At 38.1% G+C, this 27,659-nt stretch overlaps 1 protein-coding gene across 7 annotated transcripts in view; it reads left to right on the forward strand.

Annotated features, from left to right (window-relative positions):
* Nucleotides 1-26,133, forward strand: part of TBC1D30 (TBC1 domain family member 30) — a 49,798-nt gene extending 23,665 nt beyond the window's left edge. For 3 of the 7 annotated variants that reach the window (XM_025154209.3, XM_015282717.4, XM_046900123.1), the window contains 11 exons: nucleotides 1,437-1,498; nucleotides 1,928-1,993; nucleotides 4,294-4,419; nucleotides 5,952-6,137; nucleotides 8,042-8,210; nucleotides 9,482-9,650; nucleotides 13,727-13,832; nucleotides 18,541-18,653; nucleotides 18,805-18,944; nucleotides 21,765-21,971; nucleotides 23,469-26,133. In XM_025154209.3, the coding sequence (XP_025009977.2) occupies nucleotides 1,437-1,498; nucleotides 1,928-1,993; nucleotides 4,294-4,419; nucleotides 5,952-6,137; nucleotides 8,042-8,210; nucleotides 9,482-9,650; nucleotides 13,727-13,832; nucleotides 18,541-18,653; nucleotides 18,805-18,944; nucleotides 21,765-21,971; nucleotides 23,469-24,238 (2,114 nt within the window). In that variant the 3' untranslated portion in view covers nucleotides 24,239-26,133. Of the gene's footprint in view, nucleotides 1-1,436; nucleotides 1,499-1,927; nucleotides 1,994-4,293; nucleotides 4,420-5,951; nucleotides 6,138-8,041; nucleotides 8,211-9,481; nucleotides 9,651-13,726; nucleotides 13,833-18,540; nucleotides 18,654-18,804; nucleotides 18,945-21,764; nucleotides 21,972-22,169; nucleotides 22,227-23,468 lie in introns of all 7 variants that reach the window. The other 4 variants (XM_025154205.3, XM_015282716.4, XM_025154206.3 and 1 more) reach the window with 3 other exon arrangements.
* Nucleotides 26,134-27,659: the final 1,526 nt, after the last annotated feature.

A 27,659-nucleotide genomic window follows, 5' to 3' on the forward strand; every position in this document is an offset into this window, starting at 1 on the left:
TCCCTTTTTCACATCTACAGCAAATGTGATACGATTGCATCTTAGTAGGTTACTAGCATTGTTGCGCTGTTCTGAATTATTATGAAAAGACTTAAGTATTAGGAGTCTCTGCTGAGGTGCCATGGATTTATGGGGTAGAATACTAATAAACACTTGCTTCCAGGAATATCTGTTAATGCTTGAATATTTTTCAAGACATCTGTGTTATGCTTTGAATCTTTTATTTTTTCTAAATCTGACAAGCATGTCTTTTAAATCTAAAGCACAGAAACCAAAGCCTCAGTCCCCAGGTCTCAAGAATGCAATAGTAAATGAAGCTTTTGTGTGTGTGTGTGTGAATTTTCTTTTTTATCTCTGCCCCCCCACCCCATAAATAAATAAATAAATAAATAAGCAGCCTTCAGGGAGGAAGCTTTGTCTGTCTGTGTCTGTCTGTATTTTGTCTTTATATACAGGCATTAAGGTTTTTAAGTTGCTTATTGCCACATTTTAATTTACTTATCTCTGTTTGCACATGTCAGCGTGCAAATGCTGAAAGACATTTAATATTCCAGAACTAGCAGATGCCACTACAGTTTAGGCTTTTACAGACTCACAGGCTTAGTCCTTCATAGCACTGAGTATTACTGGTGAGTTGATTAGCATGGATTTTATTTACATAAAACCTAGCAAATTAGTGTGTGTGTGTGTGTGTGTGTGTGTTTAAGACTATTAAAATATGTATGTAAAAATGTTGGGATTGATATTCTAGAAAAACTGTGAGCTATATGTAACATTTAAGTATGGAGCAGTGCACGATATTAAGGTATGGAGGGAAAACAAAGGCTTCATCATTCTGTATGTCAGAAAGCTCAGTAGATGCGGTACGGTGCGGCGCGACTCTTCAGCACCGGAGCTCTGGACAGCGGCATTGGAAGGACCGAGAAATGGTAGAGCCGAACTGAACAATGCAGAGCAGAGTAGAGGTGTTACAGTTCTTCATGTCATGGCATAGCAGATGCCATGCTCAGGATCCGTGTAGGCCAAATTTGAGATCCTAATATTTTGTGTAATATTGTAATTCAAGTCATATCTTCTAATATTCTGTATAACAACTTTCATAATCTGCTCCTGTGGACAATATAAAGGTTCATGTGGTAGTTTGCCACGTCCTGATATGGTTTTAAAAATAACGAACCACGTGATTTTTAGTGAAATGAATTGTGCTGAACTAAAACATTAATTTGAAGAGGACATGTCATTTAAAAAACGTTTTCTCTGTGTGCTTTTTAACATATGCCTCGAATCCCCTGTGAAGACAATAAATCACAGAAACAGGTTAAAATATGATTACTCAAACACAGGTGGTTGAAGTTCTGTGATTTTATGTTGAACTAGTTTTATTTTTGAGCTAAATGAAAATAATGATCATAACTATTTTTCCTTTTTGTTTCTAGGAGTTGATACAAAATTGAAATTTACTCTTGAGCCATCTTTAGGTCAAAATGGTTTTCAGCAGGTAATTGGATTATTATCATCTGGGCTTATGGAGTACTGGGCTCACCTCAGTTAAAGTACTTGCCCTAGTTCAAAAATGCATCTGTCATCATATCAGCATATTATTTGCTATTGCATGAAAATTGTTCCATTAGTATTTGGAATGTAGAATAGGTTTTCTTTTTTTTTTTTTTTCTTTTTTTTTTTCAGAGATTTCTTATATCTTCGTGTCCTATAATATTATAGTGTTGTTATATCATTTAGAAATTAGTCTTTATTTTCCCTACAAATTGATTAAACAGTTGAACTCTGAAAAGTGTACAGCAACATGAAATGAATGTGTATGTCTGCAGTATTGTAGATGTTGCCACATTTTTGCATTAAACTAATGGTGAATTTTTGCCTGGATTTTTATATATATATAAATATATATATATATTTTGTCTTTTAGTGGCATGATGCACTCAAAGCAGTGGCCAGGTTGCCGACAGGCATACCAAAAGAATGGCGGCGAAAGGTAAGTAGACCTGTATGCAGTGTTCAACACATCACCTTTGAGTTTCACATGGGAGATGAACAACATCACTATTACTGATGTTTTTCAACACTGAAAATTTCAAGTGTGAATTTTACTGGGATTTTACTGAGTTTACCTTCTTAAGTGGTAACTTCATGCAGCATCTGGAAAGACTGAGGAAACAGGTAAAGATGGTATTTACACCAGTCAGGTTCTTTCTGCTTGAGGCTCAGGAAACTTACTGCAGAGCAGGTGATACTGTTTCAATTTGTCAGTCCCAAGGAACTGTATTGGTGAAGCTGCCGCAGCAGCTGAAGATCAAGTAAAAGTAGAGCAAATCTCTGGTGTAGGCTGTGATGCTTATGAAGGTGAAGTTGATAGATGCTAGTGCTGAAATGAATGTTCTTGGATACGTTTGATGGGGTAAAGGCAGGTCCCTTAAATAGGGAAATTCAGAGTCAGGAGTGATATGGAATGGTAGAGTACACCATTGCAAGGAAATTGCACTCAGTGGTGTATAAAAGGGCCCAGTGGGATTATGCTCAACTTGTTTTATTGCTTTCTTCAGCAGAATTTGAATTTCCCTAGTCTACAAAGACATGTGTATGTATTCACTTTCTTAAAAAACTAAATGAAGCATACAGTCTCAGCTTTAAAAATGTAGTTTTACTCAACAGACTATTTTTAAAGCTTTTTAAAATGCCTATCTGGTTCCATATATTTTTGATGCATCAGGTAATTTTCTTTCCTGTTTTCTTCTTGCTATGTTTCCAAATTGTAAAATGGGGAAGGAAACTTGAGACTGTAAGTGGTATTGTTATCCTAACACTACTGCTATTCTATTTTTAATCTACAGCTCCAATGAATAATTATATCATCTTAATAACCTTTTTATTTCCTGAAAAGTTCTCATCCCACACTTCAATAAGCCTTCTAGAGCTGCCTTTTTTTTTTTTTCTTTTTTTTTTTTTTTTTTTTTTTTTTTTGTGGTGCACTGAATCACCTGATTCATGGCTGAGGTAGATAGGAGCCTTTGAAGGTCGTTTAGTCCAATAGGTTGCCCAGGACCATGTCCCGACAGCTTCTGAATAGCTCCAGAGATGGTGACCTCTACACAGCCTGTGCTTTTCACTGCTATTTCATGATTTTCCAGTGATACTGATACGAAAATTACGGAAACATTTGATGTTTTGGCAGCATGCTGATTGCTTCCTTTGCTGTCAGTGGAAGGAGCAGGCTGACATCTGCATTACTGCTATGGCATGTGACATCTGTTGTCCAGAGCTGGCAGAGGTAGACAATCCAGTCAAAAATCAGTAAGAAATTAGCAGTGCCAAGTGCTGCTGGGAAGTGGAGAAACATTAATCCTCTACATGGGTGGCTTTAAAAAGCATGGGATGGCATGTTTAAGTGCAGAAAATCTGAGATTCTGTGAGCTGTCTACAAATTCCTTCACCATGCAATTATCTAAGTGTTTATATCTGTGGGAGGTGTTCGAATTACTTTTGTCGATTGAGGGAGTTAACAGCTGTTACAAAACTTGACCCATTTGCTTTCACAATTTCTTTTAGTTTCCTGAAAATAAAAACCCTTTATTATTACTTGTTGCCATCGTATGATCTGTCATGTGTATTTATAGTTCAAGAACTTCTCAAATGTTTAATGAAGGTCCATAATTTGTCTTAAGTACGCATACATAATCTGTTTTGGTAATTAACAGGTTTTAAAAGTGGGCAAGGTCTGTTTTCAGAACTCCCTGTTGTGCCAATAGTTTAGGAAGTCTTTTTTTTTTTTTTTTTTAAGATTAATTTATACTGATCCAAGTAATACTTTTTCAGATTAGTCCCAAATGCTACCTACTAGAAGCTGCTCCTTCTGGAAAGTTGAGACCTCCAGGAGTGGGAGCACTGCTAGATTTCTCATGTGGTATTTCCAGGAGATGGATCCGTGGCGGACTTAGAGGAAAGCCTGCAGCTGTTTTATCCTTTATAGAACTCCTTGCTGGTTATGAGATTAGGAAAGCTGGTATGACCAGCAGGTGGGCTTCAACTTGGAAGGTCTCTTGGTTTCTGAAAATGGACTTGCAACTTTGCAAACTACCATTTCGCTCCTTTCTGCTTTAGGGAGCAAGGTATTACTTTAATTTTGCAAAAAAAATGTTTTAAATATACTTTTGTCCTGTATATGTCAAGTCTAACAGCAGATTGCAGCTGGCTGAAGCTGGTCAGGTTCCTCTCATGGTGCTTATAAAAACTGCTCATATTTTGCCTGAGAAATAATGCATCTTGTTGACTTCCTAGGTTTGGCTGACCCTAGCTGATCAGTACTTGCATAGTATTGCCATTGACTGGGATAAAACAATGCGATTCACATTCAATGAAAGAAGTAATCCTGATGATGACTCTATGGGCATCCAGATAGTAAAGGTAGACAACTTACTGTTATTTTATTTTACTTTTTAAATGAAAAGTGATTATATACATTTAAGATAGTGTTTGGATGTATTTTGTTCTTTCCAACACATGTGGGAAAAATCCCCTTTGATCCACAAAAGTTATTTCTTCTGCTTCCTTGGTCCGTCTTTTGCATTGATCTGGTTAGCATTAACTGAAGGAAAAAAAAAGCTACTACTGGAACTGTTTTCCTCAATTTCTATTAAAAAAGTAATTATGAGACATACTAATGACAGGCTAATGGAGATGGTTGTAAGGTTTTGTTCCTACAATACAGATTTTGAAAATAAACACAAATACTTACTGGGGTTAAACAGTATTATGTTTTATAGTAAAGCAATTAAGCATCTTTCTGTGTACATTTCTCAGCTGGTTGTTAATTTATATGTAAAACAAAGGGAATTTTTGAGAGGGAGCTTAACTGATTTATATTGCTGTGGTGATATAGGTGTTCGTCTGTTTACCTAGGAGATGTTCTTTATTTTCTATAATCATCTTAATTAAATTTAATTAAATTAAATTATGGAACAAAGTACCTTGTGTTCCTGGTTATTACAATTGTCATCTATACTTGGTAATATAAGGTTTTAGATCTTACTCACGAAACATGAAAAACTGTAGTGCATTTTGCCTTCCACAAATAGTTTAAATTAAATTCTCAAGGACACCTCTCTTTGTTTTTGTTTTGAAAACTTAGTTGGCTGGAATTTATTTTATATTTTGCTTTAAAGAAAAGCAGTTCCTCTTGTTTTGTTTGGTCATTTTAAAAGTTGGATTTTGTCTGTATTTGTTTCCTAGCCCAAATTACCTCTTCACAAATGTAATGGTAATGCCGGGCACATCCCAGTCAAAAATTTGAATGGTTTCTAGAACAAATATCTTGAAGTGGAAGTCCTTGGCAGATGCTTGCTAGAAATTTTGCGTCTAGCTTCAGGCCTTGAAATTGCTGCTGTGTCAGTTGCACACAAGCATCTACTCTAATCCTTTTTTCCGTATTGTTCAATATTAACAAATCACGACATTATGCTCAGCCAACTCACATTGTAGTGGTTGCCCCATGCAATGAAAGTGGTTTTGAGATAGGAAAAAAATATACTTTTTCCATGTGCCTTTGTTTAATATGCACAGAATACATTTTTCTGACTTCTTTGAAAATCCTTAAAATCAAGGGAAAACACCATTCTGTGGAGGTAGATTTAAAAAGAAATTACAGAGCTGATATATTTTGCCTCTTTGAAACATACGTATCTTCTGATATTTTCTGTGACGACTTCCTGTGAGCATTTTCTAGATAACTTACTTACTCGTGACCCTACTGAAGAGAAATAGGTTGAGCAAGCTAAAGGTTTACAGATTAAAAAAGAAACAAGCTCATCAACTTGAAGAGCATGTGTTTGGAGGGCGGACGTGAAGGGAAAACTGGGGCAGGCAGGAAAACTAATGGGAGGAGGGGAGTAAACATCTTTTTTTTCGTCTGTTCTTCTTTATCTTGCTATCCTTTACAGGACCTTCACCGAACCGGTTGCAGTTCTTACTGTGGCCAGGAGGCGGAGCAAGATCGCGTGGTATTAAAACGAGTTTTGCTGGCTTATGCCAGGTGGAATAAATCCGTTGGCTATTGTCAGGGTTTTAACATACTAGCTGCACTCATTCTGGAAGTGATGGAAGGCAATGAGGGAGATGCCTTGAAAGTGAGTAATCTTTTGTTGCAGTGTTGAGGATTGCTTTTACTTGTGAACTTAAGAGTAAATGAATGTGTGAACTTTATATAGACAGCCAAAAAGGCCAAGACTTAAAGTAGATTGATTTTTATCTGTGAATTGTTTATTATCTTGTCTGAGCTAAAGGTGGACAGTTTGAATGTTATTACTGTTTAAAAAAAAAACCAACAAACTATATTCAAAACAAACAAACAAACAAGAGCTTGAACATAAATAAATAAAAGATGGCATTGCTACTGGCTTTACACAAATCCTGTGTTTAGCTAAAACTTCCAGTTTGTTATCAACCTCGTACATGGCAGTTAAGAAATCTACTGCGTTTTAAAGCTAATTGTAGAAACACACAAAATAAATATGTAAAATGAAAAGAAATAGCCCAGGCAGTAGGTTGAAAGCTACGTTAACCATTACAGTATTTTATTTATTAGACCTTTTCAATTCCACTCTAGATCATTCTAGAGAGCTACTTATAATAGTAAGAAAATACTATATTTACTTTGTCAGAGTAAAATTTCCTCTGAATAATTTGTGCTAAAAATTTATTCAGTACTTTCAGCTATTGTTTTCCATTTTATCTTATACAGTCCAGAAGCTCCTAGGACACATTATGATAGTACAGGAAACGTGATAGCCCTATTTTTATGATTAGGATTTTCAAATTGATTATTTGGAACTCTGTATTATTTTTGTGTCATCTCTTACCATGAGCTGTGTCAGGCTGCTTTTGCTGAAGAAGCAATGGGATGGCACTAAAGGGCCCTGAAGAGATAAATCACTGAAGTGTGTTAGCAATACAAAATGAGTCTTATCTGGCAAAAATGAGACTGGAAAACAAAGTTATTTCTTCTCCATGTTCAGTATGTGTGCTTTGTAAGGCTGGAATTTCCCAAGAAGGAGTAGGGGTTCAGCGTGAAAGGTGCAGCTTTTGTCATTTGAAATTGTAGGATAAGCTAAAGAGGAAAGATACCTGTTTGCAAGAAGACGTTAGAGAGAAAGAGTGGCACTGGAGGGGGTTTGGGAGTTAGAAAGGATTGAGAACTCTCTGGTGAGCTAGTGAGTAATGGAGTGTTGAAGCAGATGGTGTGACCACATGCAGACTCTCTTGATGCAGTTGGTAGAGCAGGCACTGAACTAGTCAAAGATCCTGAAGTTCAGAGTCTTTTGTTGGGCTGCTGATATACAGAAGGTGATTTATATTTCTTTGTTCCGTTTGTTCATTTTCAGAAGCTCGGCAACATCCAGTTAATGCATTTTTACCCATGTCGTTGAGCTATCTTACTTGAAACATGTTTCTTTAAACTGTCTCATGCTGCTTACTTTAGCACCTCTTAAAATGACAAGATGAAGTGCAGTATGCACTAACACATCACAGTGAGATGTATGAGGGGTGTTTTAAAAGAACATTATCTTTCATTTTGGAGAAGCAAAAGAAGATTCTTTAGAAGATGAGTATTCTAGTTGTGGCAGTTAACAACCAGAAAAGGGATAATGGAACTTTTCAGCAATTTGGAAAATCTCATAAACAACTCTAGCATCAAAAGTGCAAAAAGTTGCCTTTGATTTGAGTAATACTTCCAATTTGGGCATAGCTTACCATGAATTTGATTTCAGTCATTAATGGTTCATAAAATCTGAGCAGCTTCAAGAGGCTGTCTTAGCCTTTGCATCTGGATTGCTTATGGTAAGTTAGAGTACCTGTGGATACTTAAAATGATGTTTACTCCCCATTTTAATGGAGATGTCAGAGGCATATATTGACACTGGCTCTAACCTGTAGTTTTGTGAACAGAATTTAGAATTTTATATCTCTTTTCTGTTATTGAGACTTATCTTCTGGGAGTAAGTCCTATGTGATTATATTTATCTTCTTACAGATCATGATTTACCTAATTGATAAGGTGCTTCCTGATAGTTATTTTGTCAATAATCTCCGTGCTCTCTCAGTGGATATGGCTGTTTTCCGAGATCTTTTACGAATGAACCTTCCTGAACTGTCCCAACACTTAGACACCCTGCAAAGAGCTGCTAACAGAGAAAGTGGAGGTAGGTTCAACAGAAGATGCTACTAATTTCCTTCTTGCTATTATTTCATTTGAGCACGGGTCTGAAAATAGTCTTTCAAGTGTTTTCATGAATACATTGCTCAGAAAATATGCATTTTACATTGTTAGAAGTGAAAGATGATCATTATGGATATGCTTAAAATATATTGTCAGTTCTCTCAGGAAAAGTGAGGGAAATAATTTGGTCCCATAGTTAACTGCAAACATAACATAAACATGTTGACAGGGACGTAAAATGTATGGAGTGCCACCACTGTTGTGTACAGCTTAGTACAAAAAATACATGGAAAAAGTGTTTCTTTCCTTAACTCGTGATATGTATCTAACCATTTGCTGCTTTTAGTTGCTAGAATTTACAGAGCTGTTCTGAGAAGAGTTGTAATACATGAGCAAATGGCAGCTGAGCTACTTCCTGGGTTACTACCTGAAAACTGGCTTTGCACTGTGAATTTTTGTTGTATAGCATTTCCTCCAGACAACTTTTTTTTTTTATCAAAATACAGCTGTTTCGTTCATGAGAGGTTCCTCCTCACCCCTATCCTCCATCTGGAAGCTAAGGGCACCCAGGTTTCATCTTTTCTAAAATGTACAACCATGCTACATATAAATAAACTCATGACAGCTCAGACTGTATGAAAACTAAGAAAGTGTATCAAGTAAGCATTTGCTGTTTGAAAGCATTTTCACAGACAGCAGCCTCTGTGGATCACGGACTTCAGCTGATGCTAGGATACACAAATTGTTCTCAGAGAATAATGAGAAAATAAAACTGCAAGTTTGTCAGGCTACTAAATCTTGTAGGAAGCTTTTAACAAGCTGAAAGGAAAACTGGATGTGTTAACAGTTTTTTCTTCTCAGCTGTTAGTGCATCAGGACTGAAGACTGCTTATGTCATTAGTTTCTGCAGAAATACAACTGCATTTTTTTTTTTTTAATAAAAGGCTTTTAGCTTACGTCGTTATAGAGAAGGAAGAGCAATCTTTCTGCTGTTAAGAAAAGATGCTTAGTGGTGTTTTTCGACGTGGATGATGTTGCTTAGAGCTTTTGGCAATACAGCAGAATGAATGGTGACTATATATGTCCTTTTTTTTTTTTTTTTTCTCAGCTTCTCTTTAGCTCCATGCTAAGAAACTTTTGCCCAGTAACAGGGGTTACTAGAATGACAGGTGAATTTCAGTATGCTATTCATACATCATGTAAAACAATGGTAATTACAAAGGATTTAAAGCATTTATATTTTTTTTATTTCAGGAGGCTATGAACCCCCTCTTACGAATGTCTTCACAATGCAGTGGTTTCTTACCCTCTTTGCCACTTGCCTTCCTAACCATACAGTTCTGAAGATCTGGGATTCAGTATTCTTTGAAGGCTCTGAAATTATACTGAGAGTCGCTCTGGCTATCTGGGCAAAGTTAGGAGAGTAAGTGGTCATGTTAGTCTGACTTTTCTTTGGCTTTGATGAATGTAAATAATTTATGTGTTGTTCTGAAGAGTATGTTCTCAGTTCTAAGCAAGATGCAGTCTTCCAGGAGAATGTACATCTTTTTCAAAGCAGAAGCAATGTTCCTCTCTGGCTTCTCCAAGAAACTGTGTACTAGAGAATATTGTCATGATGTCAAAAGAATGGGCACAATAATGAGCTGAGCCTTCTTGCAGCAAATGTCTCCTGCTGTTTGTATTGTGTACATATAATGTCTTTATGGTATGCTGAAATATTAGTTGGACTTTCCAGAACATAGACGTCAGAGGGAGTTAGTAAACATTCTGGGAAAAAAAAGTACAGAGCAATTTGAGTAGCTGATTTGACTAGCTGATTTAGTCCTATTTTGTCTGAAGCTGGAGATGTTAATCTTCATTTTTTCACTTAAGCTCATTGGCTACGTGTAAGAAAACAGCTGAGGGTTACTAAGAGAATCATTTTGTGTGACATGGTTCTTCTCTGTTAATGCCTGCAAACACATTTTCTTGACATTCTCTGCATTTAAGCACGCTCTAGCCAAATTGTCATTATTGTTGATTTGTATTTCTATTAACTATTATTACCTGTTCATTTCTATCAGTATTAATCCACTAAGTAGAATGAAATACAAAAGATTAGTTCTAAACAGAGTCTGTTGTTATGGGAAATGTACGTTCTTTGGAATGCAAACAGTGCTCCTGGAGAAATGAGAGTTTTGTCACCAACTTCAGCAGGCGGTGTGAACTCTTACAGGACAAGCAGATATTAGTTCAACTGAAAGCTTTTCTCATCAATTGCATCATTTTTTTCTTGTGATGTTTATCAACACTTAACTTCCTTTTTTTCCTTCAGACGGAACCACTGAGGTTTATGTTCATCTCTGTACTTGGATGTTTGATTTGTTTTTTCTTCTTTTGGAATATATTAACACTGTAGGCTACTAGCATTGCAGGGGAATGTCTAATACAACTCATCTTTAGTGGAAAGTGTAATTAGCGTAATAATTACCCAAGACATTTCTTTCGATCAGTTCATGAAAGAAACATTTACAAATAATTTGCATTAGGATTAAGCTGTATGTAGTCCCGTTGTGCTTTATTAGTACCATACCTTTAGATAAAAGGTGGGTTGGTTCTCTATATACTTACCAGCGGTAGCTACAAATGTTCTGACTCATAACATGACAAAAAATAAAAAGAAGTCTTTGCTTTGAAGATTTTTAGCAATTAAACACACTTTATAAAAAATGAAAGGAACAGGATGAGGAAGCCAGCTATAAGAACATGGCCAAAAGAATAAGCTAATCATATTTTATACCTTACACTATTGTATGTGGGAAATAGGAGTGTGGTTTAGGGACAGTTCTGGGGGCACTTAACAGAAAAAGAGCAGTGGAGTGATAATGAGAGCTACAGAAGAAGGTGGGTCACAGAAGCTGAACAATCCCTGACATTCAGTAAGTTTGTGATTAATCATATCAAATAAGATGAGCAGGTAAAGATGGGGCACTGTATTTTTGCTGGGAGAGGAACATGATTTTGTTCTTCTTTGCTAAAAGTAGAATGAGGAATTGAAAAAGTGGGACCAGTGACAATAGTTATACTCTTATAGTTTTCGTGTTTTTCACAACTATTTTTCTAGACATGAAAATGGGGTGAGAAGTACTTCTCTTAAAAGGTTCAGCCACCTTCTGTTTTGATGGAAAGAGACTTAAGGAATGGGCAATTTAAAAATAAGGGCAGAAAAGCAGGTACGTAGAAGCCAGAAGAGGTTGAAATTGTTAGTAAAGACAAGCAGTAAGTTTGTGGTAATGGCCTACGTACCCATTATTTTGATCATTTTTTACTACTTAATCTTTTTTTTAGCTAATATAAGTGAAGACTTTGGTAGCAGCTAAACTGTTCAATGATTGTTCCCTAACATAGACCCCCACCCCTAAGATAGATCAAGGGAAGCATCTTCATCTAATCCTTATGAAAAAAAGACTGTACTTTTTGGTTTTTATCATCCCAGCAGCTGTATTCTACATGGGAGGCTACAGTATGTTCAGTTCTTTAAGTGTTCCAAATAACAAACAGATAATACATATGATTTGTAAAAACAAGCATGTTGTGCCTTTAGGATAGCTCTCATAATTGATATGAAGAAAAAAGTAGGGTGAAAACAGTAAAGTTTCTTGTAATCGAAGCAGAAACTTGTACCATGAGTGTGTAAATAAACAGAAATGACCTGCAGCTGCTTGTTGAGCAAACAGGAAGGATAAAGCTTTATTATTGCAAAAGATCAAATGAATTAATGCCTTTCAAAGGAGAAGGTATTCTGAGAAAACTCAACTGTTGCGGTGACTGACTCAGGAGAGTGTCCATCACCTTGCATGGGAGATGAATTGGCAAATGCTCAATAGTCACATTAGCCAGATGAAGGCTTCCTCATTTTTGTCCATTTGGGGTCAAGGCACAACAGAAAAATACTGCTCTGCCACAAGCAGTGATTCAACAAAAAAATTATGACCCTATCTTTCTGTAGTTAGGAGACAGGATCCTGAGGCCACCTGCTTTTCCCAATCTACTAAGAACCATACGAAAAGCACCAATAGATGACTAGAAATGTCTAGTGCTGGAAGCTTTCTGCCTGTACCTGTTTTTTCCATCAGTGTTTTCAGACACTTCCATTTCAGCAGATTAAAATTGATGACATGAACACATAAAATCCCAAACTTTGAAATGCGGTATGGAGACGGTCATGAAAAAGGATCTATCCTTGTCTATCTTTACTCATTTTTGGATTCTGTTGTTGTTGTGAATTTGTTTTTCTGCATCACAGCTACGTGGAAAGAATCACAGGTTTTTTAAACATCGCAGAGTAGTTTTAGATAAAGCAGTTAGTTCTCTCTGTTCTGGTGAAATCCAGAGAAGAAACAAGGTTTAATTTTCCAGCCTATGTTTTAAAACCTCTTTTCAAATTCACGAGGTAAGCTTGGATAAATAAATAGCACATTCAATATATTTCCTTGAAATAATGATCTTAGCGAAAGTGATTTTTAGACTGTGATTTTTTTTTTTCCAGCTAAACATCCATTCTGTTTCTAAGGCTATCGGAGCTAGTGATTTGGTGCAGCAAATGACTGGTGATTTCTTTCCTCACAGAATATTTTTAGGAAGGAAATATTAACTTGTGTTTATTTCTCAGACACTCAAATAACATAAAGAAAATATGGGTTACTTTTATTTTTATCCAGACTTTGCAGGATTTCATGAGTCTTTCCAACCTGTAAACTTCTCATTTACAAGATGAAGATAGTATTTATTTTCCCCTTGAAGGCGACTTGAAGTTAAACTTATTTTTACAAAACATTGGTATCTTTCAGTGGAAATTGTTGCAAGGACAAAGGAACGACTAGGTTTATCTTTCTAATCAGTGGTTCATTGTTCTGTTTTGCGTCCCTGTCTCTGTCTTTAATGGGTATGCTGTTTGGAGGTCAGACAAGGGTTCTTAGAACTAGTGGGAATGAGATTAATTTTTAATTCTTAGAGGTCTGACGAGGAGGCCTTGAAAGTTTAAAAGCTTTTCTAATTGTATCAGGCCAGTCTAACCCTTAATCAAACTATTATATAATGGCTCTGTAATATAGTCAGTTAAACTGACCAACATGTAGGCGGATATGTACGAGGTAATCAGCCCAGTCCTGTTTCCATGCAAGCAAGCAGAACGTTACAAGATTAATTTAGCAAGAGGCATTCTTATTTTTGATCCAATGGATAAGGACTCAGGATTTATTATTTCTCAAGTTCTAGAACTGAAGGAAGCAGAGTGAATAACCTGTCTGTATATGCATGAATGTGTATAGCCTAGGCAGACATGATATAGCTATGTGCAGTTTTATAATTTGGAAGTGTAGGGGGAATTGCAATAAATGTAAGAATTAAGGTAACTAATGGAAGTGCATGTTTTATGATTACAGAAAGTTCAGTTTTGGTTTGGAGGCAAATACATATGTAATAATAAAATGAGACAAAACAACATTTATTCTGACATAGGCAAATAGAGTGTTGTGAAACTGCAGATGAGTTTTACAGTACCATGGGCAAGCTGACCCAGGAGATGCTGGAAGACAGTCTGATTGACAGCAATGAACTCATGCAGGTGAGTAATTGTGGTATAATTTTTTGTGTTCTCCTGATTTCTAATGAATTACATATTATATTCAGATACTGCAGGAACATAACTCTCTCTAGAATAAAAATGTAAGATAAATGCAGATGACCTGCAGTTAAAGCTGAAAATCTTACACGTTAAAAACAGAAAAGCACTAGACACCACTTGATAAAGAGCATGCATGTGTTGAGAGCTGAAAGTTTGGTGTGATACAGCGTGCAATTGAATTTACGCAAGCAAGATGTAGAATCTCTTTGTAGTCATAATTTTTAGGATGTTCTTTTATTTTGCTTTTGTTTTGGCCAGTTATTTATTACACTGTGTCCTTTTTATTCTGCAGACACAGTGGGAGACAAGCATTTATCAAGAGAGAAGGGGAAAAAGAGTCCTTCATGATTAAAAAAAAAATTGCCATGAAGAGTAGTCAATGAATTATAAACAAAGACATTTGTAGATAACTATGCTCATTGAATTCTTACACTTATGTCACTGGATAAGAACAAGTATCTACATTGTTCTGGGAAAGGAAGGGGACTGGAGTATTGCAGATAAAAATGTTATTGATTTGTGCTTGCGTATTTTTTGATATGCATGAAGTTTTGTCTACTTAAGTTTTTTGTGAATGTGTCACACTACAGTTCTCAAGTTTTGTTGACTCAAAAAATAGTGATTAAATGGGTGCAGGCACAGAGCACATAATTAACTTAAATATTTTGACTTAGAAGGAGGTAAAGAAGTCTGAAGCATATAAAATTGGATGGATTTATTAATGCAAGTGACTTCTTTTATCCATTTCTGCAAGCAAAAATTTTTGATTGGGATTAAATGCTTCCATAGTCTGGTAAAGTACTGTCCTGAAGCAAAGAATTACTTTCAGACTTTTAGTTGTTTTGTCTGATGAGGGAGCTCTAGGAGTGGGAAAGGTAACTGCTGTGGCTTTGTTCTGCTTCAAAAATGGAAGTGCAACTGGGCAGAGGTACTTGTATGGTTTTTAAATAGGTATTATGGTTCCTTGTAGGGTAGTACGGATAATGAAGACGTGAGGAGGGCAACATGCCTGTTTTGTGTATGGTCTCTGAGTAGAAGAAACCATACTACAGTTTAGATAGCATTCATAGAGTCAAAGGCAGGCACTGACAGTGTAGCTGTTTTTGTCAGAGAAATTCACTCCAGGTTCTCTTTACCCTAAGAGGAGAGAAGTAGGCAGTGTAAGTATTTGCAGTTAGGGGATATGAGTCCCACTACATGCCTGGCTGCTGCATTTGAACAGTTTTTTGTTTTTTTTTTCCTGTTTTGGAAAAGAAAATAGAGAAATATGAGCCAGTTCACTAATGAAAAGAGATAGGCTGCTTGAAAACATTACTTTCATAAATTGCTTTAAGATTTTCTAGACTAGTAAGCCAAAGATGAGCATATAGGCTGTTTTATTTACAAAATGTTATTTCTTTTCCTAATCAGAATCAGAGTGATGGTTCTACTTACATCTCATACTTTTTACAAGGTGGCTGAGGGATTAATATCCTACCATGGAAAAGGATTAATATTCTACTCTGTCTTTTCTATACATTTCAGTAGAGGTTGCTGGTCATGATCATCTCCCTTTTCTTTAAGCTTGCATGATGCTTTCACTTGTATTTTTACAACTTGTCCCGGCTCACTTAAGCCTCTGAAGCTGACATTTCTAGACCACTAGGATGCATGTTCTGCTCTATAGACCTATTGCTTTTTGGAACTAGAAGAGGAAGGTATGGCTGATGCTTCGGGAGCAAGAGTTGAGAGGGCAGATATCTAAATTAGATAAGCTTTTGCATATTTGGCCCTTACATAGAAAGAGTTCTTACAATGTTATGCTGAGGAAAGCTTGGAGTGACTGGGGAAGCAAGGAAGCTTCCCAAGGAACCAAGGAAGCTTCCTCCTTTTTCAGACTGAGCAGTTTAGGTGAATAAAGGGTAAGTGCTGCACACTCCAGATACTAGGCTGCATGCGTATTTAGGACTAGCAGTTAAACAAGTACAGTATTCAGTAATGTCATTTTATTGGCCTATTAATAAACTTTGGCTCTTGCATGGAGACAAAAGGCTGTATGCCAGGTGTCTGCAGATTCTCTAAACAATGTATGCTTATTTGGGTAGATGCTTTCATGCCTTCCCATAAAATGAGCATTTTTACAAGCAGCTAAATTAATTCATTTTGTAGGCTTAGAAACATTCCAGTGTAGAGATGAGAAGAAAACAGAAGGAGAGGTATCCCTGTGTGTTTACCATGGTGGAGGGGAATAGGGGGTTAATCCCTCTCTGTTAGCCCAGCATTTTGGACTATCTCATGCAGACAGTTACCTGTATTTGATGGTAATTCACTGGTAACTTTTTGCTGGAGTAGCACTTAGTCTGTTTTTGAGTTTGTTTTCACTTTTTATTTTGTTTTCCTAGTGAAAAGAGAGAGAGAGAAACCTTAAGTCTTTGTGGAGCAGCTCTTGAATCAAGAGTTCGTGAGCTATCTTGCAAAAGCAGAACTTCTTGCTCTGCTCTGGAAGCCACAGGCCTGTCACCTTTTGTGTGGCATTCTGCTGAAAGCATAGCTGACTTTGCAGTTTTAGAGTAAGGCGTGAGGTTTAAGATGAGAAAGGAGGGTGTTTTTCTCACTTCTTTAAGTGTTCCCAGAATCTGTCCCTCGTGGCCATAAATAAGATGGTGCAGCCAAACTCATAATGCTTCGTATTATAGGCCATTTCCCAGTGGCCCAGTTTTACTAGAATTAATCACACAGCATCCAAATCTGTGTGCAAGCTAGAAACAAGATTCGTTGAGGCATTGCTTTGAGATCACAAGTGCTGATTGACAAAAATTTTTTGACTGTGCACCAGCATAAAATCTGTTTGTGGATCTCTTAGCCAGATGGCAAGTGAAGCTCCTAGTTAGAATCTGACAGCAAGTAATTAAGCAAAAAATGTGCGCAAAAGAGAGAAATTGCACAGGACCTGGAAAAGACACTTTGGAGACATGGAAAAGCTGGAAGCATAATCTAAAACAGTAGGTGTGAGGAGTAAATGGAGAGTTCAGGCTGACTGTTCACATAAAGGGTAAATAGCATATGGAAGAAGTTACCTGAAAAGGCTGTTGACATAAAGAGTAGAAATAAATTCCAGACGCACCTCCTTCTCTATGAAGGGAGAGAGTTGAGACATATGGGGAAAAACACAGTGAAGTGTGATGGAGATCAAACAAACAGGCAGACATGTTGGGCCGGAGGTAGGTCTTTCTCCAGATCATAAAATTCCTCCGTCTGGTAGACTGCCGGCATATCACTGTTCAGACCCTGGAGGATATTTGTCTTTCACTGTAGTGTTGCAGCTTCACAGAGTGACGAAGCTTCAGTTCATGCTCTGGGTTTCTGAAGGCATTCTCCTTGTCTTTGAATCTTTGCAGAGCTCAAAACAGGACATTCCTTACACACAGAAGCCTGTTGAACTGCGTGATTGCCCTGTGTCTGATCTAGCCAGGAATACCCTTCCTGCTCCTCACTGCTAAAATCATTGCCACTGGAGAAATTCTTTCCCCCCTTTTTAATCAGGAAAGGTTCAGAATTCATTTTTGCAGTTTTCTTAATGTATTTAGCACAGACAAAGCACTGTTTGTGAATCAATTATATAGAAATTGTTCACAATTTCCTTTCATCTCAACTGAGGCCATTTGCCTTTAAATGAAAATGTCAGTGACTTACTAGCACAGGAGCAAGAAAAGGGAAGATTTCCTGCCATGGCTAAGGAGAAATTTTTATGCTGCTGTCTGTCAGTAGACATTAACTTATCAAAAAAAACTTAATTTTTTCAAAGAAACTCTGAGAAATGATGTTTCGGGTTTTTTTTTTTTTTTTTTTTTTCAATGCAAAAGTAAGGGGAAAAGGGCTACTAAATTAGATAGGATCAAATCTGCAGTGATACTGCAGTGAATATGAATATGATCTGTCTTCATGCCAGGTTAGTTGTTGACACGCATTGTCTTATTACAAAATGGCCTAAAGCAAAACTAATGCTGAAAGCAATTTCATTTGCAGCTATGAATCATCTTTAACACTGAGTACTGAAGTAAATAAAATTTAGTAAGAGCTTTTTGTGGTCTTGTTTTAGCAGTTACACATTGTGATTTTGCGTACAGATTGTTCCACTGACATTTTTTTAAATGACAGGACAAATCTCCCTTTTTTTAATATTAGCTGGACAATATTGGGTCCTTCCTGTTAGTCTATAACTCAGGTGATGTAAGGGATCCGTTAACACTCTCCATTAAGCGAGGGTCTGGTTATCTCTATCTACAACAGAATCAATGCCTTGTTGAATATTTAAGCAGAAGCATGGTTCCTCTGAAAGATACCCCATGCCTCAGTGATGCAGGTGTGCTGCCAAAGAGAGGACTGATAATATTAAATAAGTACAGCAGATTTTTAAAAAGTCTGTATATCTAATACTATCTTAAATGCTTTTAAAACTCTAAATTCTGTGCTTTTCTAGTGAGTCTTATTTTCCTTACAGGAAATATTGACTAAATCATAAAAATAGACTATTTGTGTGGGTTTTTTTTTTTTTTCATGGCACAGCATTTAATTCTGCATCTCCATGGAAGTCTGTTCATGGAAAAATCTTTTGTAGGACTATTGATTAAAGGGATGATTGTAAAAGCTGCATATTTTTTTCCCCTAGACTGTTTATACCATGGCTCAGTTTCCCTTCCCACAACTGGCAGAGTTAAGGGAAAAGTACACCTACAACATTACTCCTTTCCCTGCGACAGTAAAGTCAACTTCACTTTCAGGGTAAGTTTGAAATGCACTTCTTACGGTCGATCGTTGTCAGATACTGAAATGACATCTTCCCTTATGTACACCTAAAGAAAATAAAGATGTTTAGTAGTGATCATGTTTAAGAATATCTCTTTCCTTTTTCCCTTATGTTCTCCTTTGTCAGAAGGCTAGGCAGAACCAGAGACAGTGATGAAGAGAATGATCTAGATGATGAAGACTCCATTGCCAATGCAATTGGCTGTCTTGGACCATTAAGTGGCTTTTTGGCACCAGAGCTCCAAAAGTACCAGAAACAGATGAAAGGTAAAATTGTCCTAGTTAATTTGAGAAAATGGAGTTAAATCTGCGTGACCTTGCAGAAATCTCTTGTATATTCAACTGTGAAAGCTGCTGTGAAAATAGTATATTTAATTCACACGGGGATTACAGCAGATAACAAATCACTTCCTCTGCAGTCCATGAAGATGCATTGAAAGTCAATTTCAAAGGCTGCATATATATAGTAAATTACCCTATGGGGCAAGGATTTGGCTACAGCAATGTTTAAAAAACAACAGTGAAGTGTTGCCCTCCCACAAAAAAAAAAAAAGAAACAAGCATATGGAAAAAGAAGTCTAGCCTATGTCCATGCTAATTTCCAAGAGAACTATTTGGTAATCAGCGTCTTCTGAAGAGTATGCATTTAATAATCTTGACCTTCATTAGGACATGTGTATATAATACTGGAACATGTCAGTGAAGATTAAATTCTGCAGGAAATTTCACCACTCTGTTGGTCAAACCTTTAGATTGTATAGAATCATAGAAGGGTGTGGGTTGGAAGGGACCTCAAGGATCATCAAACTCCAGCCCATATATCGCAGGCCGTGTTTTTAACCACTAGATCGTGTGCTAGACCAGGTTGCCCAGGGCTGTATCCAACCTGGCCTTTAGCACCTCCAGGGATGGGGCACCCACAACCTCTCTGGGCAGCCTGTTCCAGCACCTCACCACCCTCTCCCGCTGACATCTAATCTAAATCTTTCCTCCTTTAGTTTAAAACCATTCCCCTTTGTCGTATCACAGTCTAACGGAGTGAAATGTTGACTTCCCTCCTGCTTATAATCTCCCTTTAAATAGTAGAATGCTCTACATTGGTGAGCACCAGCTCCAGCAGTGTTTCACCTCTTGTTGGTATGCCCAGTACCTGAACTTGAACCAGAAAGTTATCGTTGATGGACTCCAGGAGTCTCCTGGGTTGCTTGCAGCTTGCCATGTTGTTTTCCCAGCAGATATGTGGGTGGTTGAAATCCTTCAGAATGAGAGCCAGTGAGCACAATGCTTCCTGCAGCTGAAGGAGGAAGGCCTCATCAACAGACTCCCCTTGATCAGATTGTTTGTAGTAGACCCCAACCACCAGTTCTATTGGTCTGTCCTTAGTCTTATCCCACAGGCTCTCAACCTGTTCCTGACTGTTGCTCAGAGGGAGCGTTCTATCCACGTTTTTAACACAGAGAGTAACTCCCCCCGCTCCTCCTGCCTTGCCTGTCCCTTCCAAAAAGCTTATAACCCTCAATGGTGGCATTCTAGTTATGTGAATCATCCCACTATGTTTTGTTGATAGCAGTAAGATCGTAGTTTTCCAAGTGCATCATGGTCTCTAGCTCCTCCTGCTTATTTCCCACTCTGCGTGCATTGGCATAGAGGCACTTCAGATGGTTTTTCAGGTGCATTACCTTTCTAAAGGAGCCCTTCCACAAACCTCCTGGACAAATCTGAGGTTTACCCCCACTGCTTCCTAAAGTGACTGTGTTCCCTGGCTCTTCTCTGTCACTCAGCAGTACTTCCTTCCCCCAGCAGCTCTAGATTAAAGCTTTCATGATGAGCCGAGACAGCTTGCTGCCCAGTATATTCTTGAGTGTATTTTGGGTATATTAACTTTAAGCAAAAAAAAAAAAAAAAAAAAAAAAAAAAAAAAAAAAAAAAAAAAAAAAAAATTGGGTATGGTTTAGGGTGTTCTGACAAAATGCTACTGTTTTTTCAAATCCTTCAATTGAAATAAAATTTTTGACAGTTAAATGTTCAGATGTGCAAGCACTCAAAGCAAAACAAAATTCTGATACAAGAGAAGAACATGATGAGAAGAACATAATATTTCTTAACTTGCAGCAGCCTTTATGAAATGGTGATCAATGGTGGTGTTATGAAGTCCTGGGAGGGGCTATAGTTTAAAAAAAATTAAATTTGGATGGGTAAAGAGGGACGTAGCCCAATGTAGCAGACACAGTTATATGATTGCACATCATTGTTCTTGTGGATTGGTTTTGCTGAGACATTTATGCTGAAATTTTCACTCTTGATTTTTGTGGTGTGTTTTCCTTCATGAGGGCGTGTAAGTCTCTACCTGCTGCTTCAAGCTAGCACTTAGTCAGAACATCAAACTGCTATTGCAAACTAAACCCAAGACAAACAAACATCCCTTGAAAAAGGATTATCCCCTTGACCCCGGAGTTCCAGTTTGGTGGCACATCAGAAACAGCTGTGAAAATAAATTGCACTGCTTCTATTGCTCTGTGGTTGCATATCAGAGAGGCTCTGAAGTTGCCTGACTCCTCAGCTGCTCTGCTTACTACTGTCAGCTTATTCCCTGTGGTGCTATAACTGTTTCTTGATGCTTCTTGCTAGTACTGCATAGGCCATTTGCTTAGTCTCATGCCTCTTCAACTCTAGCACATTTTATAACTTGCATTTTTAGCCTCATCTTTGACCAGCTCAGTATTTTTAAGAATCTTTTTTTTTTTTTCTTATTACTTTAGTAGTGGCTTGGTGTACTTTAGGGTAATTGGACAGCTGTGATCATAACTTTCTACTGCTTTGTTAATTGATGTTGTATTCTTAAAACACACACTCCTCCCCTTGCCTCCCACCAAATCCTTATTATTCTTAAGGAGTAGCTCTGGAAATATATATTTGTTAAAAATACTGCAGCATTATTAAATACGTGTATTATAACAACTTTGATTAAAGACTACAGTTAAATAAGAGAATAGGAATCAGCAATAGGCTTTGCCTTGCTGGTAGTCTGCAGAACTCTTCAGTATGCCAATTAACTCCTTGTCTCCACTTTATTCCCGCTCCATGCAGATCAGAATGAAGAACAAAGTCTGGGCTCCAGTAACATTGCAGAGCTTAGTCCTGGAGCAATAGACTCTTGTCGAAGCGAGTATCACGCTGCTTTTAACAGCATGATGATGGAGCGTATGACCACTGATATCAATGCACTGAAAAAGCAGTATTCCAGGATAAAGAAGAAACAGCAACAGCAGGTTCACCACGTGTATATCAGAGCAGGTAATACATCAAAACATACTCAGTTACTGATTTACTACAAGCCAATCTCATAATAGGAGGCAAGACCAATAATGCTCTTTTGCTTTTAGCCAAACAGGGAAAATGAAAGATTGACTTGTAACATTAATAGCAGAGTGGTTACAACTTAATATATGTAAAACACAAATGAGAAGGTGATGATGTTTTTTCTTTTGTCAGGATCTGAAGATGATGATCCTGGGATATTTTTGGGTCCCAGGAACCAGCTGAACAATGGTATTTAAAAGCGTCATTGCTATCTGGGTGCACTGTGTTGATCTCTCTGATTCAAAAGCTTAAATCCTTGGCATTCTTGGAGTTGACATACTGATGCACTGGGAAAAAAATGATAAAAGGAGATGATACGCTTTGGATCAAGTAGCTGATAGATTCATAGCTGGTACATAGCTTCCTACCACCCCTGAGATCATCAGGGCATGGCAGGTTCAAATGTTCTGTTGTGGCTGACAGTTTATCTAACCCTAATGATATTGCTTTCAAATTCAGGCTGGACGTTAGTTTGTTATTTAGCAATCTGTGTTGCAGAATCTGTTTCTCCAGTTGGCATTCAGTGATTTGGAGATTAGCCTGAACAGAGCAACTAAAGGTTTTAGTAGGTATGCAAGCTCCTCCTTGGAAGTTACCTTTCCAAGTCAGCATTGAAACATGCAGATGGATCACTGCAGAGAGTTTTATTCCTCTCCCAGTGGCTGAACTTTTTTGTAGGAGCTGCTGCTTTTCGTTAATGTTAGTATCTTTTTTGAAGGAAATTCTTTTCAATAGTGGCAAGGTATCTGCTTTGAACAAAGGCAGTAGCTGTGCCGAAGCAGTGCAAACAGTAAGATGTTGATTCCCAAGGACTGCCAAAAAAAAAAAAAAAATCAAACCCAATACAATAACAGTTCTAATTTTTCTAATCATGTTGCAGGGCTGGGTTTGAGGTTTAATCAAACTGTCACCTAATTACCCAATTCTGAATTTACTGCTGTGATTGAATTAGAGGATATAATAACAAGTTGGTGTGTTTTTATCTATTAAAAATATACAGGTTCATTCTGTATTCGCTCAAGCCTCATGGAGAGGCTTAGATGACTGACTTCATGTAGGGATTGAATTGCCTCTTACAGCTGGAAGAGAAATGAAGGAGGGGGGTGCAGAGATCAGAAGCCAGTTTCAGTTACAGCACAATTTCACAAATGGAAGAACTGTATTTGTTATGATTTATTTTCATGGTTTTTCAGGCTCAGGACTTAGCCATAAGTAGGAAGTATGGAGGGAGAATGGAATTATAGCACTTTTAGCTTTATCTTTGACTCCAGATTGTAAGAGGAATTCAGTAATTTTACTTGAAGTCAGTCCTATAAACCTTTGCTATACCTCAAGAAAGGCTGCAAATTGTATTTGCTGATAGATCCTTGGAACATTTTGTTTCGACATTAATTTAACAATACTGTGCTTCTTTCAAACACTTTCTTTCAGACAAAGGGCCGGTTACCAGCATCCTCCCTTCTCAGGTAAACCATTCCCCAGTGATAAACCACCTCCTTTTAGGAAAGAAGCTGAAATCAAGTAACAAATCTCTCAAGAATGCTGTTATCCACATTCCAAGTCATGCTACAGGGAAGATGTCTCCCATTCCCCAAGAAGATCTTAAATCAAAACTGAACTCTCCGTGGCGCACTCACATACGAGTTCACCGAAAGAATATTGCTAGGGCTAAAGGCCAGCTGGGCTATGGGGATACCATAGGACTTATAGATGAGCAGAGTGAGAGCTGTAAAACAAATTGTCCTGGTGCAAAGGAGGACGCTTCCAAACATTCTGATTTTGGAGAAGGAGGAGGTAGCTTGGATGACAGGACTACTCGAAAAGCTGACCAGCAGTCTGCTGATGCAGTCTCTATGGACAGCAATACAGACATGACAGTGGTTCAGCTAAAACTGGAAACGCTGGAGCTCACCTCAGATAACAAAACTGATGCTGAGTCAACATCCAGTCAGTCACGTTTATCTGAGCCATCTAGTTCATCCAGTGACAATGGAAACCTGGCTAAATCTCCCCAGTCTGGTAATTCAAAGCCACAAGTCTTCAATCCTTTCCCCAGTGTCAAGCCTCTTCGAAAGTCAGCTACGGCCAGGAATTTAGGGCTGTATGGCCCCACTGAAAGAACGCCAACTGTACACTTTCCCCAGATGAGCAGGAGTTTCAGTAAGTCAGCCAGTGCTAACAGTGGGACCAGGAAACGATGATGTACCGCATGGCACTTTCTATTTCTGACAGCAACAACATTTGTACTGCTTTTTTAAATTTTATTTTATTATGTTTGTGTGTACGTGTGTCCCAAAGAGTTTCTAATCTTTACCTAATGAGGACGAAAGTGGTTACCAGATGTACAATTTTGTGTCTTTGAAAATTGTGCTCCTGTGTTGCTATGGGATAGACTAGTGAAGATGCACTTTGGCACCCTGTTGCCAATTTCGATGTTTCTGTGGTAAAATAAACACTGATTTGGAACGTGAAGCATACTAAAATCACCAGCTGCCTTTAACCCATAGGCCTCAATGGCTGCCTCTTGTTTCTTTCAAAGCTGTGAAGACAAACTGTCTGCCTGGTGCAGCAAAACCATAATGCAGTTTTTAAAACTGTTACGCAGCCTCCTGGTTAGACTTCTTCATCACGCTGAGTAGCTGGAGAAGCCACAACTAACAAAAGCACAAGCAGCCCTCGCAATCAAAAGTATCACTTCAGTTGTTGAACGTGGACATATGTTTATACTGGACCGTGTGGCTTCAACCATTCTCCAATTGCATGTCATGCTTCTCTTCCCATGGCAGTCATCTGCTGATGTTTTTAATGTAAATCAGTGCGTGTGAGAATAACAGACATATGTCCTTCCACAACGCTGGTTTGCTCCTTTTCTTTTGCATATAATGGCTGGGGAGCTGCAGCGCTGCAAAATTAGGTATAAGGTACAACTATATGTATAGTTGCGTTGAATGTTATGACACATCTTGGCTTTAGTGGATGTAAAACTATTACCTAGATTACAACCAGTTTTGTAATTAAATCATATTTGCCTGCTTAGCAGTAGGTAAAATATATGAATGTTCCAAAGTAGTTTAGAAGTTAAAATTCTATAAGTAGAGTAGTAAGATACTTAGGGTGCCACTTGTCATTAAAACCCAGAACATCAGCCACTATGTTAGTGGATTGGACTCTTTGGACTGCCAGGAGTTCCCTGCATGGTTCTGGCTTGCTGAGAAACACCAATGGCTAAGCTATAAGCTGAATATTTACTTCTCAGTCAGTCCCTTTTGCCAGTTGCTTAGAATGTTTTCTCAGAAGCCTGACTTTTCATACATGTCCCCCACTGAAGTTTTGTAAAGCTGATAAATACCGTGAGACAAACAACATTTATATGTGTATATATAAATATAAGCAGGTAGGCAGAGAAACTAAATGTGGATAATTCAGCGTTGGGGTTGCAAAATCAAGCACTCAAACTCCAACAAATCAGGTTGACATTAAAAGATTACAGCTCTGCCATACTGTATGCATTGACTCTGATTTGTGACTTCCAAGTTCCTCATGATGTGAAACTGTCCTGACTTTAAGCTGATGTAAAGGCAGCAATGACAAATCAATCCCATTGTATCTATTTCCTCATCCTCATTCTTTGTTAAAATTGGAAATTAACACATTGTTGTCTATTAATGTATCCCATGACTTTTAGGATGTGATAACAATTTCAGCTGTACGATATACCCTGTTTATTGCTGTGGGGACAAATTTATTTCACTGTTGTATTTTATACAGGTGTATGCATATAGGATAGTATACAAGTATGAACATTATGAATTTTAAACAGTTATAGATCAAATCTTGCCCCGGCCTTATTTCAGGTTAAGTAGTATTGTCGCTAATGATTATTTGTAACATTAAGTACATTTAAAATAACGTAGAATTTAGTCACTGATCAGTGGACTGTATGAGAACTGTTTCTGCCTTGATTTAAAAGAAATGCACTTCTTTTCGAAATTTTACTGTGGATCATTCTCCCCGTTTTCTCGTAGCTTTAGCAGATCATGCGGCTGTGTATGGAACCAGTGGAAAATAAAAGGAGTGTCATTCTGAAAAACAAAAAGCTAAAATGTCACAAGTATGTGCATGAACTTTCGACACATTAAGATGTGATTAAGTAATGGAAAATTAGCAAGCTTTGCATAGATGATGGGCTGGGGAAAGAAGCACCAATAAAATACTAATTCTGGTGATTCAGACTTAATCAACGATGAGCGTGCTTTGAGGGGCCTGGGCTTTACTTGGACTGTTAGGATTGAGGCAAAGGACTCACAGCAACTGCGTGTATTGGTTGGGTGCTGTTTGCAGCAGGAAATTTTGTGTAAAATGGCATTCAGTTTTCTTGGTTCCCAGAACTGGCAGTACTGAGTTGTTCAGTACCCCAAAGGACGTTTGACCTACCTGAAATCTGTCCGCTGAGCACACAGCAAAAGCATTTGATACTGAGGAGACACACTGAGAAGAGGTCCAGAGAACCAGGAAACTCCAGAGAAGTTTCTAGTTATTTTACTCTAAAGATTCCTTTCATCAAGTAAGGTCTATGGATGCAGCTGTCTTTGCAGGATCAGCAAAAATTCATCCTAATGGATCACTGTCCTTGTCATTGCTTTGTTTGCTCCCATTTTACACATGTTTTACTGGTGGAAGATCAAAGCAGGCAGTTGTCACGGTGTCCATGAATACTTTAAGAAGTGCAGAATTGGCCCATGAATGAGCACCTTCAGCCCAAGTGTTGTCAGCCAATAGGAGCTGATGGGATGGTAGGTTGCTCGAGCACCTACAGACTGCTCTGAGACTTCTCAGTATCGCCTTGTTTGGTGATAGGCATCCTAGGGGAGGTGTGGGAAGGGTGGATCCAGCCAGAACCCTGTAGGAAAAGCCACGTATGAAGAGGATCTTCTTGCAAATCTTTTCCTGAAGACATCATGGTTTGCACTGTCTGGAATTTGAGTGATCTTAAATGTGGCAAAGGAAAGCTACCGCACTGAAGTCTACGTGCTCAGTTCTCATGAGGGGTTCAACCACTTTTAACGTGATTTAGGGTGCAGAATTGGATGCCACCTAGGGTTAATAGTGTTTCAGTGGTTTGGCCCACATGCCTTCAGCGTGCGTGATGCAGCTTCTGCTGTGCTTAATCCTGCACACGGCATGCAGCAGTTACTGGCTCACCACAGGTTTAACAAGAGCCACAAACTTTTTCAAGTCTTTCTTTGATAAGACCATACTGAACCATGCTGACTTACCACAAATAAGCAGGAAGGATAGGCAGTAGTAGCAGAGATGTGGGAGGTAATGCACATCAATTGGGATAAGAGCGTAAACAAGGTGTGTGGCAAGCCGGGTGCCTGTGCTTCTTTTTAAACTGTTAATTTACAGACAACACATGGAAAGATCAGATCAGCTGTGTGCCCCTCTCCCCCTCAGTGTGCTCACAGGGAGCTCTGGCTTGCCTGAGGTCTGCCAGGAGCTGATCTGTGGTGATGGTACCCACCCACGTTGTAGCCCAGCCACTGTCCCCAGCCTGCCAGCAAAGGGGAGATGACAGCTGGGGAGCAGCTGATGCAGTTCTCTGAGGCTCCCTTGGCAGGG

The sequence above is a fragment of the Gallus gallus genome, chromosome 1, assembly GCF_016699485.2.
Source record: "Gallus gallus isolate bGalGal1 chromosome 1, bGalGal1.mat.broiler.GRCg7b, whole genome shotgun sequence".
Taxonomy (NCBI): Eukaryota; Metazoa; Chordata; class Aves; order Galliformes; family Phasianidae; genus Gallus; species Gallus gallus.